The 17,461-nt window shown below is 38.9% G+C and overlaps 1 protein-coding gene across 1 annotated transcript in view; it reads right to left on the bottom strand.

Moving 5' to 3' along the window:
* Positions 1-15,959, bottom strand: part of LOC107181751 (AF4/FMR2 family member 2-like) — a 61,120-nt gene extending 45,161 nt beyond the window's left edge. The window contains exon 1 of the mRNA XM_015558413.1: positions 15,908-15,959. Coding sequence (XP_015413899.1) covers positions 15,908-15,918 — 11 coding nt within the window. The 5' untranslated portion in view covers positions 15,919-15,959. The remainder of the gene's footprint in view (positions 1-15,907) is intronic.
* Positions 15,960-17,461: the final 1,502 nt, after the last annotated feature.

Raw genomic sequence — 17,461 nt, 5'->3', positions numbered from 1 at the left:
GGGGGGGGGGGAGATGGTTCAGTCATGCTGGTTTTCTATGACCCTCCCATGTGTCAGGGGCATCAGTGGTTGGCCTTTCACACCTGTCTGTGGCTTAGGGGCACTAGGGCACAGCAACTCCCTACAACCTCCTTGCTAGGAGGACCCTGTGGATTCTCCAAAATGTGCTCTCTACTCTCAAGCAGAGAGAAGCAATGGCAGAGCAGCACAGGGCAGTGGCCTGCAGTTCCTCCTTTAGGAGCACCTGAATTACCCGCCTGGAGTTCCTGCACTGACCAACAAATGCCCGCCCACACTAACACCCATGCATACTCTCCTCACACACACTCACCTACTCACACTCTCACTCTTGCTCAGGTCTTTCCCGGTGACATGTTGGTCCCCTTCTCCTCTCTCTATATATCTTTCATAAATTCTTTTTAATCCAAAAATTTATGCCAAAAATTTAATATTACTGAGGTCTTTCTAATATCCAACTATGGTAAAGTATATTTCATTATCTATCCTATGAAGACTTTTCTCTATAGATTCAAAAATGATATTTGAGCTAGAGGCACCAAATAGGTCAATATATGAACTTAATTCACAAATTAATATTGATATGGGGTTTAAAATAATAAGTTCTTAATTTAAAATATTTCTAAATGTTACCAACCTTCTATAATCTGGCTCTCAATTTTGGCTGTATATGGGAGTCACCCGGGAAAGATTTTATAAATCCTCATGCCCTGGGTCACATGCCAACATGTCAGACCAACTGCATTGGAATCTCCCAGAGTGGATTCCAGGCATCCAACATAAAACAACTCTGGTCTTCATACATGATATAACTATCCACATATTTTTTTACTGGATCCATTTTGGCATACCAAAAATGATGAAGTTAACATGAAGATAAATCAAGAACCAGGCCTTTTTAGAGGACAGATATATTCTATTATGCAGAAATTGGCATTGATGACATATGTTGGCACAAATGGCTATTTCACACGGAATAATAACAACAATTGCATTAAAAATTCTCTGTTGATTCTTTGCTTCATGCCAGGTGCCATGCTAGTCATTTTATGAGTATTATCTTATTTAATCCTCACAAAAACTCTGATGAGGTACTCTCATCAACCCTTTTCAGATGAGGAAACTGAGGCGCATGAGACCCAGAGAGATTAGCATGCCCAATGTCACATAATCAGTAAATGGTGTAAACAGAATAATAGCTGAGACTGCCAGACTCCAGAGGCCCTTCTCTTAGGCAAAAAGAAGATACTGATATATATATCTTTAAAAGATGTTGGTAGGTAGAAGAGAAAGCACATCCACACATGTAAGCTCTGTTCACACAACAGGCATGGTGCCATTGATCCAGGGATATGTGTATAATCTGAACTCCCAGAAAAATAGCTCAGCTTAGAAGGAATTTTGGGAGCATGTTATAGATCTTCTCAGAACAGCAAGCACAGGTAGACACTCAAATTGATATTATCAACAATATTATCTGAGTGCACTAAAATTCCATTTCTATGAAATGCCAATTTTATATAGAATGACCATGATTCTGGCAACTCTAAGGTTCCCATCTGCCTGCAGTAGTCATCAGTATATCAATAATTTTCTAGAAACCTGTAGAAATGTTCTTCAAAAGCAGTTGTCCCAGTGAAATCAAATTATGTTGTCCTTGCATAATGTAAATGTTGGCTAAGAGACAGGGTCCAATATCCCTGACTGTTTGAGAGAGGTGTCTGTCTCCCCAACAAGTATTACTTCCCTCCTCTCCTAGGCAGTTCAGAATGTGTTAGCTATCCTTTTAAAATCATACATATTTATCTCCTTCAACCTTATAACAAATATCCCCTCTCTCCTCTGTACTGAGTACTCCACTATAAGAAAACTCCATTGCACAATAAATAATAGTATCTAAGCATTCCTGAGAGTTTAATATCTGCTTTTATAATTTTTCTTAAGTTTAGTCTCTGATTTTTATTTTTATAGAATCTAGTTTAAAAATAACTTTAGTTCTGACCCGTTCATTAAAAAGGAGACTTTGTTTATCATTCCTTCTGGCTCACTGACCCACTTGAAACACAAACCAATGACTTACAGTTGCCTCACATTCAATGTGGCCAAACCCAGAAAGCTGCAAAGAACTGCATGACTCAGAAGCTTTCAAAAATACTTCGTGAAGACTAGTATAGGCCTGGAATGGATACAACGAGCCGAGAAAATAAGCACGCCCGGGTTGCGGGCTCCCTCCCCAGTGTGGGGCGTTCAGGAGGGAGCCGATCAATGATTCTCTCTCATCATTGATGTTTCTCTCTCCCCCTCTCTCTTGCTTTCTGAGACCAATAAAAATATATTTTAAAAAAGAAAAAGAAAAGAAGCAATCAGAGCGTGAATATAGTAAATGTATTTATTTATATGTTTATGACATTTGAATTCGTTCAAAAATTAAAACTATATAAAAATAAAAATGATATAAAATGTTCTTGCTTCCACTCATCATAATATACCCTCATCATAATGTTCCCCATTGCCAATCAGTGGTAATAATTTTTATTTTCTTCTTTAATTTTCCAGTGTTTCTTCATGCATTTTTCAGTGTCAACTTGAAATTTTCTTGTTTATGATTCCCTCTTTAAAATAATCAGTCAATGCTAATGCAGAGCTCTAAAGCACTGCTAGATCTAAATCTTGATCTACTTCAAGGAAATGTAAGCTTTTCATTATCAGAAATGATTCCATAAATCCACAGAAGAGGATACAGTAATAGGCTTTGAGTATTAGTGGTGGTTTAAAGGACTTTCTGGTTGATTGTAATTCTGCCTTGTGACAGGCTGCCCAAGGCTTGGCTTGGTCCTCTGCTCCTGATGATCCCTCATCCAGCCCCAATGTACCATGGTTCCATCCCATGTGCCACATTCCAAGCTCTATACCTATTGCTTCTGCAGCGAACCTACGGAGAACAACTCCGTCGTTCAAATTAAGAAGAAACTGCCCAAAGTATTTCCTCTCTATGCCCATTAAATATCAGAAATTCTTTTCCAACTCAAAGCCGTGATATAACTCAGTTTCTCATAAGCTACAGTTTTAAAAGGTATTTTATTTTCAGTTAGATATAGCAAGACAATTTCAATAACTACTTAATTTTAAAAAAATATCTTCTCATCAATAATATTCTTAATTACTTTTAAACTTTTAAGGAAATTAATGCCCTTAACTGACAGTTTTTAGCTAGCTCTATTTTCATGTCTCACCAAACCCTTTCATCAGCATGTATTCACTAATTTTACCCAATTCTACCCCTTAAAGCAGGGGTCCTCAAACTTTTTAAACAGGGGGCCAGTTCATTGTCCCTCAGACCGTTGGAGGGCCGGACTATAGTTTAAAAAAAAACTATGAACAAATTCCTATGCACACTGCACATATCTTATTTTGAAGTAAAAAACAAACAAAAAAACAAAACGGGAACAAATACAATATTTGTATTTGCATGTGGCCCGCGGGCTGTAGTTTGAGGACCCCTGCCCTAAAGGCTTACGTTTTGGGACCCTGACTCTCCATGGCATGCTCACTCCACAGAGCTCTGGCCTGAACATACAACTGAGAGCATGAGATCAAGACTGCAGCATGGAACTGCCAGAAACACTGCTTCTCCACCTGCCTATGCACACTCTCATGATATTAAGCTTGTTTTCTCATGTGTCACATGGACCTATCATTGTGACTTCCTCCTGGGTTACATTTTCCCTCTTATCTTGACAAGATGCCTGATAAGGTGGCCCCTTTAAGGAGATGAAGGTTGTCCCCTCAAAATTCATATGGTGAAGACTTAATCCCACCCCATACCTCAGAATATGACCTTATTTCAAAATGGTGTCATTGTGGATGTAATTAGATGAGACAAGGTCATATTACAGTAGGGTGGGTCCATAATCCAATATGACTGATGAACTTATAAAAAGGGGAAAATTGAAAAGAGACTCATACACAGAAAATGCTAAGTGAAGATAAAGGCAGAAATGGGGGTGATGCTGCTGCAAACCAAGGAATGCCAAAGATTGACAGTAAACCACTAGAAGCCCAGAGTGAGGCCTGGAACAGATTTTCTCTCACAGCCTTCAGAAGGAACCAGACCTAGTGACACCTTGATTTCAGACTTCTAGCTTTCAGAACTGAGAGAGTAAATCTCTGTTGTTTAAACCTCCCAGTTTGTGGTACTTTGTTACAGCAGTCCTAGCAAACTAGTACACCCCCAGACTGCATTTCTGAGCCAGTTCACAGTGAAAATGTTGAGCTTCATCACAGTGAATGTAGATAACCAAGATCTTACACATTATCTCTTTTACTCCAAATTACGTTATCCATTCCTATTCCTTATACCCCAGTGAAACTCTCCTTTGACTATCCTACCTATCCTTCCCTCTTTCCTGCTCTGACTGAGAGAACTGTGAGTGTTAAATGAAACTGTCACCAGAGAGGAATAACACATTTCTGCCTCCCATTTATCTGGAAAAGTGCCAAGCTTAGTGTTCAGCTCTCCATAAAGATTTTTTGACTGAATGAATGAACAAATGACAGGAAAACATATTTTTCCTGCCCAAGTTCAGTGACAAATGTTGACAAAGATATTAATTAGTATATTAATCAATTTGTCTATTTAATCAACACATATTTACTGGGTGCCCACATCACATATTTGGTGCTGAGAAAAAAAAATAACACAGAGTACATGTCTTCAAGAAATTCACAGCCCAGAAGGAAAGGTAAATCAACTCCAAAATAATCACAGTACAGGGTAATGCATGTTATGAATACAGAAACAAAGTGCTATAAAATATCAGGTTGGCATGGGGTGGGAAGCAAATTCAGGCAGCTGTATTCCAGCTGGACCTTAAGCAATGGAGGAGTTCACATTCCGTGCACCAGCTAGTTCAAGTACACACCAAACAAGTGGTACTAAAGATCCCATGGGACAAATATGGACAAGTTAACAAGAGATTTAAGATGCACCCAAATTCAGTCCCTCAGATTATCTGTCCATGTTTGGTCTAAAACACTGTCAGGAAAACAACAAGGTTTTCTGCTCTTTGGGGAAGCTGGAAAATGAAAGTCTGGTCTTTGCAGATACTTTTTTCAAGAGTAAAGTCCTAACTGCACTTGTGATACTGAGAGCATGAGTCTTATAGAAAGAAATGTATGACTGAGATATACATGTGAATGGTAAGTGTGTAAAGAATAGATGAGATGGCGAGGAGTCTGCAACTGACTCCTTGACCAGAATCAAACCCAGGACCCTTTGGTCCACAGGCAGACACTCTGTCCACTGAGCCAAACTGGTTAAATGAAATAAGCTAGTCAGAGAAAGATAAATATCACATGATCTCACTCATTTGTGGAATATAATGAACAACATAAACTGATGAACAAAAACAGATCCAGAGACAGAAGCATCGATCAGACCGTCAAACCTCAGAGGGAAGGTAGGGGAGGGCGGGAGTAAGGGGGAGAGATCAACCAAAGGATTTGTATGCATGCATGTAAGCCTAACCAATGGACACAGACACCAGGGTGGGTGAGGGCATGAGTGGGTACTGGGGCGGAGATGGGGGGGATAAGGACACATATGTAATACCTTAATCCAGTGGTCAGCAAACTCATTAGTCAACAGAGCCAAATATCAACAGTACAACGATTGAAATTTCTTTTGAGAGCCAAATTTTTTAAACTTAAACGATATAGGTAGGTACATTGTTATTAACTTAATTAGGGTACTCCTAAGGCCTAGGAAGAGCCACACTCAAGGGGCCAAAGAGCCGCATGTGGCTTGCAAGCCGCAGTTTGCTGACTACGGCCTTAATCAATAAAGATAAATAAATAAATAAAATAAACCTAAAAAAAAGGATAGATGAGATTTCAAAAGAAGCATTTATTGTTTCCTGTATTATAGCACATTGTCTCTCAATATGATTAGTTATCAGTCTCAGATATCCAAAACTGGAATGAAATAAAGCATTTACGCAGTTATGCTTCATTGATGTCAGCTAGGGGAGCATGAAAATCTCCATGAAGGTGGGTAATTGATGTGTAAATCAGAGCTCAATCACTCTGTAATAGAAATGGTCCCACTGAAAATATGTTTTTTGAACACAATCGCATAGCAGCCAGAGGGAGGGAGGGAGGAAAAAGATAGGTTTATTTATTAAAAATGACAATAACTGGCAATTTGTGTAATTTACTCTTCAACAGAGGGTTCCTGTCAAAAGAGCTTGTATGCAAGTTGTGACCAATATATCCAAATAGTTTTCTCCTGTTCTAATAAACTCTCTCTGCTTTATTTAAGTGCTCAGAGACCCTGCTGTGGCTGTTTAAAAAGCAAATTAAAACAATAAGCTCATATTTTGAAACAAGATACATGTTAATAACATTAATAATACTAACTTGGTTAACAAAGATTATTCTAGGTATGCTAACAATTGTTATTAAAATCTTCTGTCACTTTGCATTTGTCCTCTGAAGAAGAATGAATAAAAATGGACATTGTCTTGTAATTTAATGTTTTCATATTTCACATTTTAAATAAAAATTACTTGAACAAATAGCAGTTCTTATATCTATAATCATTATCATTATTTAAATTGTCATAATAGTGTTTGGTGGCTTTTCTTCTCCACAGTAGGTTTAATAGCCAATATGCTTGCCAGTTAATATGAAAAAGAAAGTGCTAGCTTTTATTTTTTCCAGAGCTTATGAAAAAACTATTTAAGTCAATAGGAGATGCAGGTTTATCTCAGGAATCTAGTATGGATCCAATGGATTTACCCACAAATGCAAAATCTATTCTTGAGTTTTGTCATAGTGCATACACACACTCCCTGACACATGTGATAAGCATATTACATGAGCAACAGTATTGGTACAGATGTGGTGTGCTGTGGAGGTGGCTCTGCTTACATGAGGTCACCAGCCAAGCCTATCATTCAGAAGTATGGTGTGCTGATTGCTTATGTCGGATCCAGTGCTGGGCCCTCACCTAAATATTTGCACCTTTACAAAATGCCTATATGAAGTGGACTTGTAGTGGGTGATTCAGGGGAAGGGAGAGTAATTGGGGATTAACTGAGGAGAGTTTAGCTTTATCTGTAGTGGTGTAATTTTTTGAAGGTGAGTGTATTCACAAATAATCAATGTAATTACAAATTAAATAACTGGATCTGCTGTACACCGAGATTTTTAAATGTTTCTCTTTTGAAAAGCAACAAACTCTTATACTTGTATGGTACTTTTCACTTCACAAAGCACTTAAACAAGTATGGTCTTACATGACACTTGCAACAACCCTGAGAAATAGGTGAGACAGACATTCTAACCTCTCATTTCACAGATGAGGAATAGAATCAGGTATGAAGGCAAGTTATCTACTTCCAGGAACACTTTTCTTTTCTAGTATATCATCCTGTGCACTAATTGCAAAATGCTTGCTGATTCTATTATTTCAGAACATGGGAAGAGTTGCTAAGTGTTAGAAGAAAAAGGGGCATTATTTTAAGGTTTTTTTGAAAATAGCTTTCTATGGGTTATCATTAGAATGAACTAGCTAATAGTCCATGTGGTTTAAAAAAAAAAAAAAAAACAAAACAATGAAATGGAGGAACACATGCAAGATGGACTTTTGAAAGGAGGAGGCCACATAGTGGAAAGGTCTGAGAGAGTGATTCAGCCACTTAAATATGTGTGACTTTGAGCAAGTCATAGGCCACTCTGAGCTTCAGTCCCTAAGTTAACACATTTAATCTCACTGTCACAGCCTTCTAAAGAACCACTTATCCAAAGGAGCATATGATGTAGAAATAGGAGGAGAGAAATTGTAATGGATTAATCTAAAACTGCACTAACACGGTAGCCTCCAGCCAAACTTTGCACTTGCAAAGTGGCTTGTCTGTAATGAAATATGCTATAAGTATAAAATACACATCAGATTTTAAAGACTACGTATGAAAATCCTGTTAAATACAAAATTTATCATTTTATACAGATTGCATGTCTGAATGGTATTTAGCATACACTGAGTTAAATAATATGTTAGTAAAATTAATTTCACCTGTTTCTTTTCACTTTTTTTAACATGTCTACTAGAAAATTTAAACTTACATATGTGGCTTGTATTTGTGGTTCACATTATATTTCTACTGGGCAGTGCTAGGCTAAAAAATATTTTCTAGGTGTACTTAATCACCCACTTAGATTAATCGATATTGGTTTTGATACTCTGCTCCAGAACAATAAAATATTTTGTGCTTTGGGGTTCAGTGTAACAGTGTAACCAATGTTGGTCCTCTCTTATTTTCTCCATTTCTCTATTCTCATTTGTTCCCTCTATCTCATTTTCATTTAGACCTCATGCACATATGCTAGTGTTTATTTTCTTGACTGCAGTATTCTCTAATTGGTGCATTATTGATCAATAATATGTGAGGTGTTGAGCTCTATTTGTGTAATATGTTTAATATGCTTCTGCCCAATGCACCATATGGAGGCACTGCACTGTATATTATGAGTGTATTAATGCTAATACTCAATTGAGTATCACTGGTGCATAGTAAATTAGTAAAACAAAATTATGCTAAGTAGTCTCAGAACATCATGGTCCCTAATATTTTTAATAAGCATCATGAACACTATGCTAGTGTGTGGGAGCCAGTGCATGCCCTTCTCTGAAATATCAAAAATGCCTAAGCATTATTTCAGTTAATATAAATGTATTTTATAAGATGAAGGCATTTTTTTGGATACAGAAAGAGATTAAATAATAGAATGTGACTTAATCTACCAATAATTGTGTCTGTAAATCTAAATTCTGGGCAGTTTTGAAGCCTTTTAGGCCTATTTTCTTCCTAAGCTTCTTGTAATTGCCGGGAAGAATTGTTTTAAAATTTGTTCTTATTAATTTATTAGAGAAAGAAGGGAGAGGGAGAGATAGAAGCATTAATGATGAGAGAGAATCATCTTCTGGCTGCCTCCTGCATGCTCCCAACTGGGAATTGAGCCCACAACCTAGGCATGTGCCCTGACTGGTAATCAAACCAGAGACCTCATAGTGCATGGGACGACACTCAACCCACTGATCCACACCAGCCAGAGCTTGCTGGGAAAAATTTTGCTTAGCATAAGTCACCAGCAGCTTTTTTCTACCTGTTTCACACATTACATTTAGAACTTCTCAGTTTACTGATATTTTCTTGGGAAAGTGCCAGCCAATCTGTAGCAAAATATAAAACAATCATTTATTAACACATACAATTCAAGCCAGATGAATCAGCAGCCTGCGAGGATGAAGCATTTTATCATAGTAACACACCATTCAAATATGGTCTGATGGAGGAATTCATTTGTTGATGGGCACCATGACATACAAGAGCACAGACCCACACTCTGCAGCACTTCACCCTCTTGTTCCTTAGCACACAGTGTTCTCAACAAGAAGAATGTAGTCAAATGAACAATTTACCATGATTAGTTTAGTTTCATTTGTTAATTACAGATTCAACAAGAACTGAATGCTGAAGCTTTTCAAGTATCAGATACCCATTGATCCATAGTCCCCTACATCTTCAAGTAATACTAAAAGTTTAATATAATTTATTGTTACTTTTAGAACACTGATTGGCTAGAGAAATTATACTCCAATAAATGATGACACTCATTGAATCAGCCTGTAATTGCTTCCATTCATCGTAATGTATGCTCTGATGCAAACTGGAAAGAAAGCAGATGATCAACTTCAAGCTTCAGCTGTTTCAAATTTCACTGTGCATCTATGTTAATGGATGTTGAATATTATGCTAATATATATGAAGGGTTGCACTCAGTGGATCTATATACTCATATATTGCATGTATGAAGACTTCACAAAGATCTATCATCGATGACCACCCAGTGTTCTTCAGGGTAGCAAATGGGATGATTCTGCCAAGACCGGGTCAGGGTACAGAATTCTCAGCACCACTAGGTCCTCTATTGCTCTGTCCCGCACTTCTCAGTACAAATGGAACATTCATTTCCTTCTGGAATAGCCCTAACTTGGGCACAATGACACATACACACACACACACACACACACACACACACACACAACTGTGCCCAGATGTTTGTGACTCATCTTCCTTGTTACTTTCTTTAGGAATCCTAATTTGACACTGTACCTTTCCACCAGTCTCCACTTACCCAGAACTCCATAGTACTTCTTCACCCTCACTTGTTCTGATTGATCTATTTACTGTAAGAGAACGTGAGTCCCTTGAGACAGCCATTGACTGTTTCCTGTGGTTTCTGTAGTAAATTAGCACAAACTCAGTAGTTTCAAACAACACAAATGTATCCTTTCAGTTCTGATGGTTGAAATGAATCTCAGCTAAAATCATGGGGTCAGCAGGGAGGCATTCCTTCTGAAGGCTCTGGTGGAGAATTGGTTTTCTTGTCTTTTCCAGTTTCTAAGGGTCACCTTCCTTCCTTGACTTGCGGCTCCTTCTTCCACCTTCAGGGCCAGCAGCATAGCATCTTCAGATCTCTCAGCTCTGCTTTAGTCATCACATCTCTGATTTTGACCCTCCTTTCTCCCCGTAAGAAAAACCCTTGTGATTACATTTAGAGTTCACTTGTACAATCCAGGGTCATCTCTAGGGTTCAAGACCCTTAACTTAATCAGATCTGCAAAGTCCCTCTTGCCTTATAAATAACAGAGGCCTGATGTACGAAATTTGTGCAAGGGGCTCAGCCCCCACAGCCCCAGCTTTGTCCAGAAGGTCATCTGGATGGTCATTTTGCTGTTCAGTCTAATTAGCATATTAGCTCTTTATTATATAGGATGTATTTACAGGTTTAGTGGCTCAGGACATGAATATCATTGGGGGTAGGGCATTATTTTGCACAAAAGTTTAATCATTCTTGTCCTCCCAGTGCCTAAGGGCATTTCATTACATAGAGTAGGGCTTCAATATTCTTAGAAGAGGTGATTGATTCATGTATAAGAATGATTGATTAAAACTTTTAAATTCCCCCTCTGAAAAGCATCACACCCGTGAAGAGTGCCTTAAGTAGGGCAGGGCAAAGCCTGAAGGTCTGTGTTCATCCACACCTGCTGTATTATTTAATGTCATTTGGCTCTCCAAGGCTTGACTTTTCTTACTAGTATCTATGGGAATTGCTGTGACCCTCAAATAAGATAATGTATGTGAAAACATCTGTGAAGGTAAATTGTTTTATCCATGTTATTTAGCATTATCCTTGTTATCACTAAGAGAAGAGACACTAGATCTTTGGGAGAGAGAGATAAGAGGGAAAATGCCTGGCTTCTCCAGCAATGTAAGGTAGTATTACTCAGTAAAACTAAATAAAAATAAACATTTGAAAGTGATCTGAAATATGTTTCTTATTCATATGCCAGTAGCTTAAGAGACTTACACAAAACATTTAAATTACTTCAAATAGCTAGATGCTCAATTGCCTAAGATAAGTGGGGTCACACTTGCCCTCTTATGTTCTACTTGAGCACAATGATCAAAGATGGATTCATCATGTTTACATATTATAGAATACTAGCAGCCCAATGCACGAAATTTGTGCACAGAAGAAAAAGAGTTAGCGTTAGTTACAGCCCTCACCGAACAGAGTACACTGCATCTGTTACATACAACTGCCTCGTTCATGTGCCTGCTTTGCCCTACTGAATTACTAACATCTTGAGGACATAGCTCTGTCTTATCCTGCTTCACCTTCAGTTCCTGGCCTGGTGCCAGGGACCTGAGAGGGTTTGCTGAGTGAGTGAATAATGAGTGAGTAAGTGAATGAGTGAATGAATGAGCGAGTAAGTGAATGAGCAAGCAGCTACAGGGAGGGAACTTCTGCTGTGTTGTCATGGCGACATGGCAGAAGTTCCCGCCCTGCTCCCAGCAGTGGCTCAGCACCCCTCTCCCCGCTGCTTAGTTCCTGCTCCCAGCAGTAGCCTGGCACCCCTTTCCCAGTTGCTTAGTTTCTGCCCTGCTCCCAGCGACCCAGGCCCCCAGCCACTCCTTCAGCAGAGGCCAGGGCAGGCAGGAAGCTTGGCTTCCTCCATCACAGGGGCAACCAAGCCTCCTGCTTGCTCCAGCTCCATGACTGCCTGCCACCATCTTGGTTGGGTTAATTTGCATATAGTCGCTCTGATTGGCTGGTGGGTGTGGCTTGGGCATAGTGAAGGTATGGTCAATTTGCTTGTTTGACTTTTATTAGATAGGATTAAATATGTGGTTACTCATTTATAAAAACATACACATTAACCCATCAAATTTATTGATTAATAAGAGAGTTCCATGAAATTACAACAATAAAGATGACGCCAAATCTTCCAACAGGAGAAAATGTATCCTGAAAGGTACTACACACCTGCAAAACACTTTATTGAAATTCAAACCATGAATGTGAAAACTGGAGAAAATTGAGCAGGAAAACAATCTTCAATCAAAGCGTTTTTAGAAGGTATGAAGATCAAAGCCATCATTTTTCATTATAGGGAAGATAAAATACAAATAGGGGAAATGGGTCACCCAATGTCATCCACCTGATGAGTGGCATGACTTTGGACTGAAGCCCTGGTTTTCTGACTCTTAATTTAGTGCTCTTTTCTCTATATACCCTTTGGGTTTCCTGTCTCCTATCCAGTGTTCTAAGCTCACTGCTTTGCAACAGAAAGGAAGGTAAGAGAAGACAGGAAAGGAACATTCCTCCACTCCAGAAGGTTTTAGACAGGAGGTTGAACAGATAAAATGTGTTTGAAAGTTTTCCTTTAAACTGTTCATGAATCACTAAAAACTAAATAGGACTTAGTGTATGCAAGCAACCCACACCATGTAAAAAAGCTTTAATATTCCAGCTGTCAGATTAGTTTAGGAAAAAATGTAACTTGGAAACTCTCCAAGGAAACCCCATGGTTTGGCACAAAGCAGAGAGTCATTATATAAAGGAGTTGCAGACTAAATGACCTAGTGAGTGACAGAATGCTTTCTTTGTAACTGGTTGTCTCAATGTTGTCTTATAGGCAAAACCGGAGGCTATTAAACCAATACGTTGGCTAAAATTTTGGATATAGTGGATGTTCCTGGGACCTATGTTTGCACACATGCGTATCCACAACTTATGAGGCAGATTTATATTAGAGCATCTCAGAAGAGACCGCAAGAATCACCTGCAACTGGCCAGCCCTCTGCTCAATATGAAAAATCCTCCTTCTGACGAGTGGCAAGTTCAGTTTCAGGTGCTCAAGCTCTCACAGGTAGGCCAAATGCTCCATTTGTACAAGGCAAGTCAAGATGTTGGGTTGAATTCTTCCCCACTCCACCCCAGACTGGAGAGCTTAATAGTACATTGACTAGTACTTGCAACTATTTTTCACAGTGTATGTGGAATCCTGACTTTGAGGGTTTTGAAAGGAACACATATACCATCCAGTTGCACTCCAACCTCCAACTGACTTCTGAATGCCCTTTACAGCATCATTTCCAAGGATCTTGGATGTTAGACCCAGGTATTTAACTATATATCTACAAATAGACAAACTGCAGGTAAGTGCATGTGGGTTTCTATCTGGGAGTGATAAAACTCTCTGGATTAGAGTCTGGAAATCTGGGTTTCCATCTCAGGCCTATCACTAACTAGCTTGGTGACCTCAAGCAAATTTATTTAACCCTTTCAGGCCTCAGTTTCCTCACATGCAAAACACAGAGCTTGTACTGGATAATTCCCAAGGTCCTTCTATGTCTGTATTCATCTTTATGTAACTTCCCCTACTTTCTCTGTTTTGTAAGCTTATCCCTTTTTCACCACTTCTGAGCCAGCCCAGCTCTGGCATGCTCAGGAAAGGTCATTAATAGCCTCACTGACTCTGTTATCATCTAAGTTAGTAGATGGTGTTGTGTAGGAGCCAGATTTCCCCTAAATATCTCAATAAGAGTGAAACCAACAATTAGTCATTGCCATGAAACCCAACACATGAGTACAAGCTAGAATTGCATGCTTATCAGTGTTTATATTCAAAATATTTTGCTCAAGTGCCCCAGTCTCTATATTAGATAACCCCCAATTCTCTGCGTGCAATAATTAACATACTGTAATTCCAAGTGAAAGTGTATTTTATTTTGAATTCTACATTCCCAATCTGTTGCCTAGTATAAATATTATAGTATGTAATATGTAAATATTAAAATTTAACTTTAACAAGTTGAGTCACAGTCATTGGAATTCAGCCAAGATTCTCACACTTTTTCATTATTTCCAAAGTAAGTCCAATTTAAGAAATGCAAACCAGTTCCAATTCACTTCAAAATTTGGCTTAATGCCAAAGAAATTTTAATTAAATTCTGCTTAAGCATTAAACATTAAAGTATTTATATCATTATTAAGTTAGAATTCAAGTTAAATAGAAATTAGTCTTTGGTCTCTCACTACTGGGTTCATAGGCCAGTGAACCCAAGTGATGTTTGCATTTCAATGGAATCCCCGTCTCACAGAGGCAGGGTTTTAAGTAGATACTCAGATACAACATTATCATCTGTGCCTTATCTGGTCCTTATGGCCATAGGAGCAAGGCTCTGCCATGGTACCCTAGAGACCTTGGAAGTAGGTAGAGGCTGGGCTACAGCTGATCTGAGACTTGGTAGAATGCCTTGTGATCATTCTAAAACACAAGAGGACACAAGGCCTTAAGGAACAGCTCTGAGGCCATCTCCCACTCACCTGCTTATATCCTCTGGGAGACTTACCCATTTGAATGGAGCTTCAGAGTAAAATAAAAATCCTTAGCTGAACTCTAGAAGTAATTCTTCAGGAAAGGGATATTCCACAGCTCACTATGCAATCAGTTGGTTCCTTTTCTTTCCCTTTTGTCCTTTTTGGTGTGTAAGACAAGGAAGAAAGGAACTGGGCCCTTTGGTTCTTTCTTCTTTGCACTATCTATGTGCATACTAGACTGGCTAAATCTGAAAATTATACTGCTGTATCTTGTCCAGTTTGATCAGCCAGGCTTTGGTCCTGACCTTATCTTGTATGTGTCTGCTTCACAACAACATATATATATCCTCTCTCCAAACACTTCCTTAAAGCAATCTTCTGCAAAATCATGAGCTTTTTTTTCTTTACTTCATGAGTTTAAGCAGAAATGATTTGTCAATATATTCTCACTACACATTCTTAGACTGAGAAGGGATTTATTAATTTGGTCTGTAGCTTCTTATGGCAGGCAGTCTTTAATCAATATTATCCTCTAGAACCCTGAACTCTAACAAAAAGAAAAGGAAAAAATCCCTAGTGTTCGTAGACTGAGGGGTTGTTGGTAAGGTGGCAGGACACTACTTTCTCTGAGGTAGAAAGAGAGAAGGGAGCTGAAAATCCAGAGATACTTAGAAGTATCCAGAGGCACTATGACAGGTAGAGAGGAAGAAAGATGATTAAACTCTTGCCTAAATGGCCTTGATGAAGAGAAGATGAGTTCACCTGCTAAGAGCTCAGGGGAGAGAGGAGTACCTCTCTTCACAAAGAAAGGAAAGCTCTGGCATGGCAGTTGTGAAGAAGAGATCAAACTGATTCAGGGATTTGCTGAGAAGCAATGAGAGAGAGAGCTTATAAAGGTTAGAAAGAATGAATCTAATCTGGACTCCAGAGCAGTTTTTTCTTATCTTTCTATCCAGTAACCTGAGTGGAAAAAAAATGGCTAAGAGGGCAGGCTGGCTAGGGACAGTAATGTCACATGTCTGAAAGATCAATTCCAGGCTCAGGCATGCATAAGAACAGCTGAACCAGAGGGAAGTGCCCAAGAGAAACTTTCTAACTTTGCCCTATACTGGGTCAGGTAGGAGGAGGAAGGGAGGAGCAAGCTGTCCCTCACCTTATAAACATCTGTCATTGGAGTTTGCACCAGCTGACTTTCAGTTTCCCACCTACAAGAATGAGGGAACTCTTTGAGGACAACAAATAATAGAAATATTTCTCCAAATGCCTTATAATTATACTATAAAGGTAAGTACAAATGTTATTTGCTATATCTCCCCAATCACTGCTTCACTCATTTATCCAGAAAATCAAAACCAAATCATTCCATAAGGTCTCCATTAAAGGCCAATACAGGAATAACACCCTCCTGGGAAATGGCCATCTATGCTTGTTTTGTAGGAAACCTCCCCCTTATCAAGGAGCCTCCCAGGACTGCACAAAGGTCCTTAAAAAAATAAGTCTAATTGATCACCCTGACCACCCCCCGGCCCCAAGGAGCATTCGTGGAGCCTAGTGCTATTGGGGGAACTAGGTTAAATGGGACATAATCAGCTTCAAGGGAAGCAGAGAAGGTTCACAACACTGGCTTGTGGACACTGATTGAAAGAGCTGGGAATATTTTTAGTTTGAAAAGACAAGACTCAGGGCACAAAGAGGCTGTTTTTCAATTTCTGAAGGACAGTCTTGGGAAGAGGGAGCTGACTTGCCAGGGGGCGCTATAGAGGAGAGGGTAGAGAGGGTAGGGTTTGGCTCCCCCAGAGGGGCTCAACTGGTGTTAGCAGGATGGCTGGACTGAAAATTGCTGAGGCAAACAAGAGAATGAGAGCTTGATGATCTTGGGAAGGCTCCACACCTCTGAAAATCTAATTTCCAGATTCTCCAAGGACTCCATGAGCCATATTCACTGTCAGTATGCAATGGAATTCACATTCCATAAAGTACGTGCTTTCCCACAATTCTAGAAGGGTCTGATTGCTTAGCCCAGGACTCCCTTTGCAAAGAACTTAGTAAGAAATCATCATTCTTGTAGCTGAGCTGATTTCTTAGCATTTGCTATGCTTCACTCATCAAACTATATATCAATGTGTCTTTTGTCTTAAGAAAATACATAATGGGATTTTAATTAAATTACAAATTTACATATTACCAACTGGAAATTAATTTAATAAACAATTTGCTTCAATTGATTAATAGGGACAGATTAATGGTGCAATTAATCAAATATTTGACTTTATAAAGTTTTGATTCATTAAATTAAACTAACAATTTGTCACTTGAACGCTTATAAGGCGTTATCTCAAAATTTTACATGTCTGTTGCTTTTCTATTCACAATACTAGAAGCACATGATATGTTGAAAGTACTCTCAGAGGTCAACTGCTTCTGTCCCCTTCATTTATAGATGAGAAAAAAAAACTGAGATCCAGAAAGGTTATCACCTCTTATCCCTCCAACCACTCCAGCCCATACTCACACACACACACACACACACACACACACACACACACTACCTCTTTTCACAGGAGGGCACTTACTATTCATTATGAGGTTTCTATTGCCCTTGGATAATTGTTTTAAAACAGGAAATATTTTGGAAAATGCATATTTTATTTTAATATATCTAATAGGGCTATGGTAATAAAAATTGCATTTATGTATAGTGCAAATG

The sequence above is a fragment of the Myotis davidii genome, unplaced genomic scaffold (genome assembly GCF_000327345.1).
Source record: "Myotis davidii unplaced genomic scaffold, ASM32734v1 scaffold350, whole genome shotgun sequence".
In the NCBI taxonomy this organism is placed as follows: Eukaryota; Metazoa; Chordata; class Mammalia; order Chiroptera; family Vespertilionidae; genus Myotis; species Myotis davidii.
Note: the sequence above shows the minus strand (reverse complement) of the source record. Positions and strands in the feature narration are given on the sequence as shown.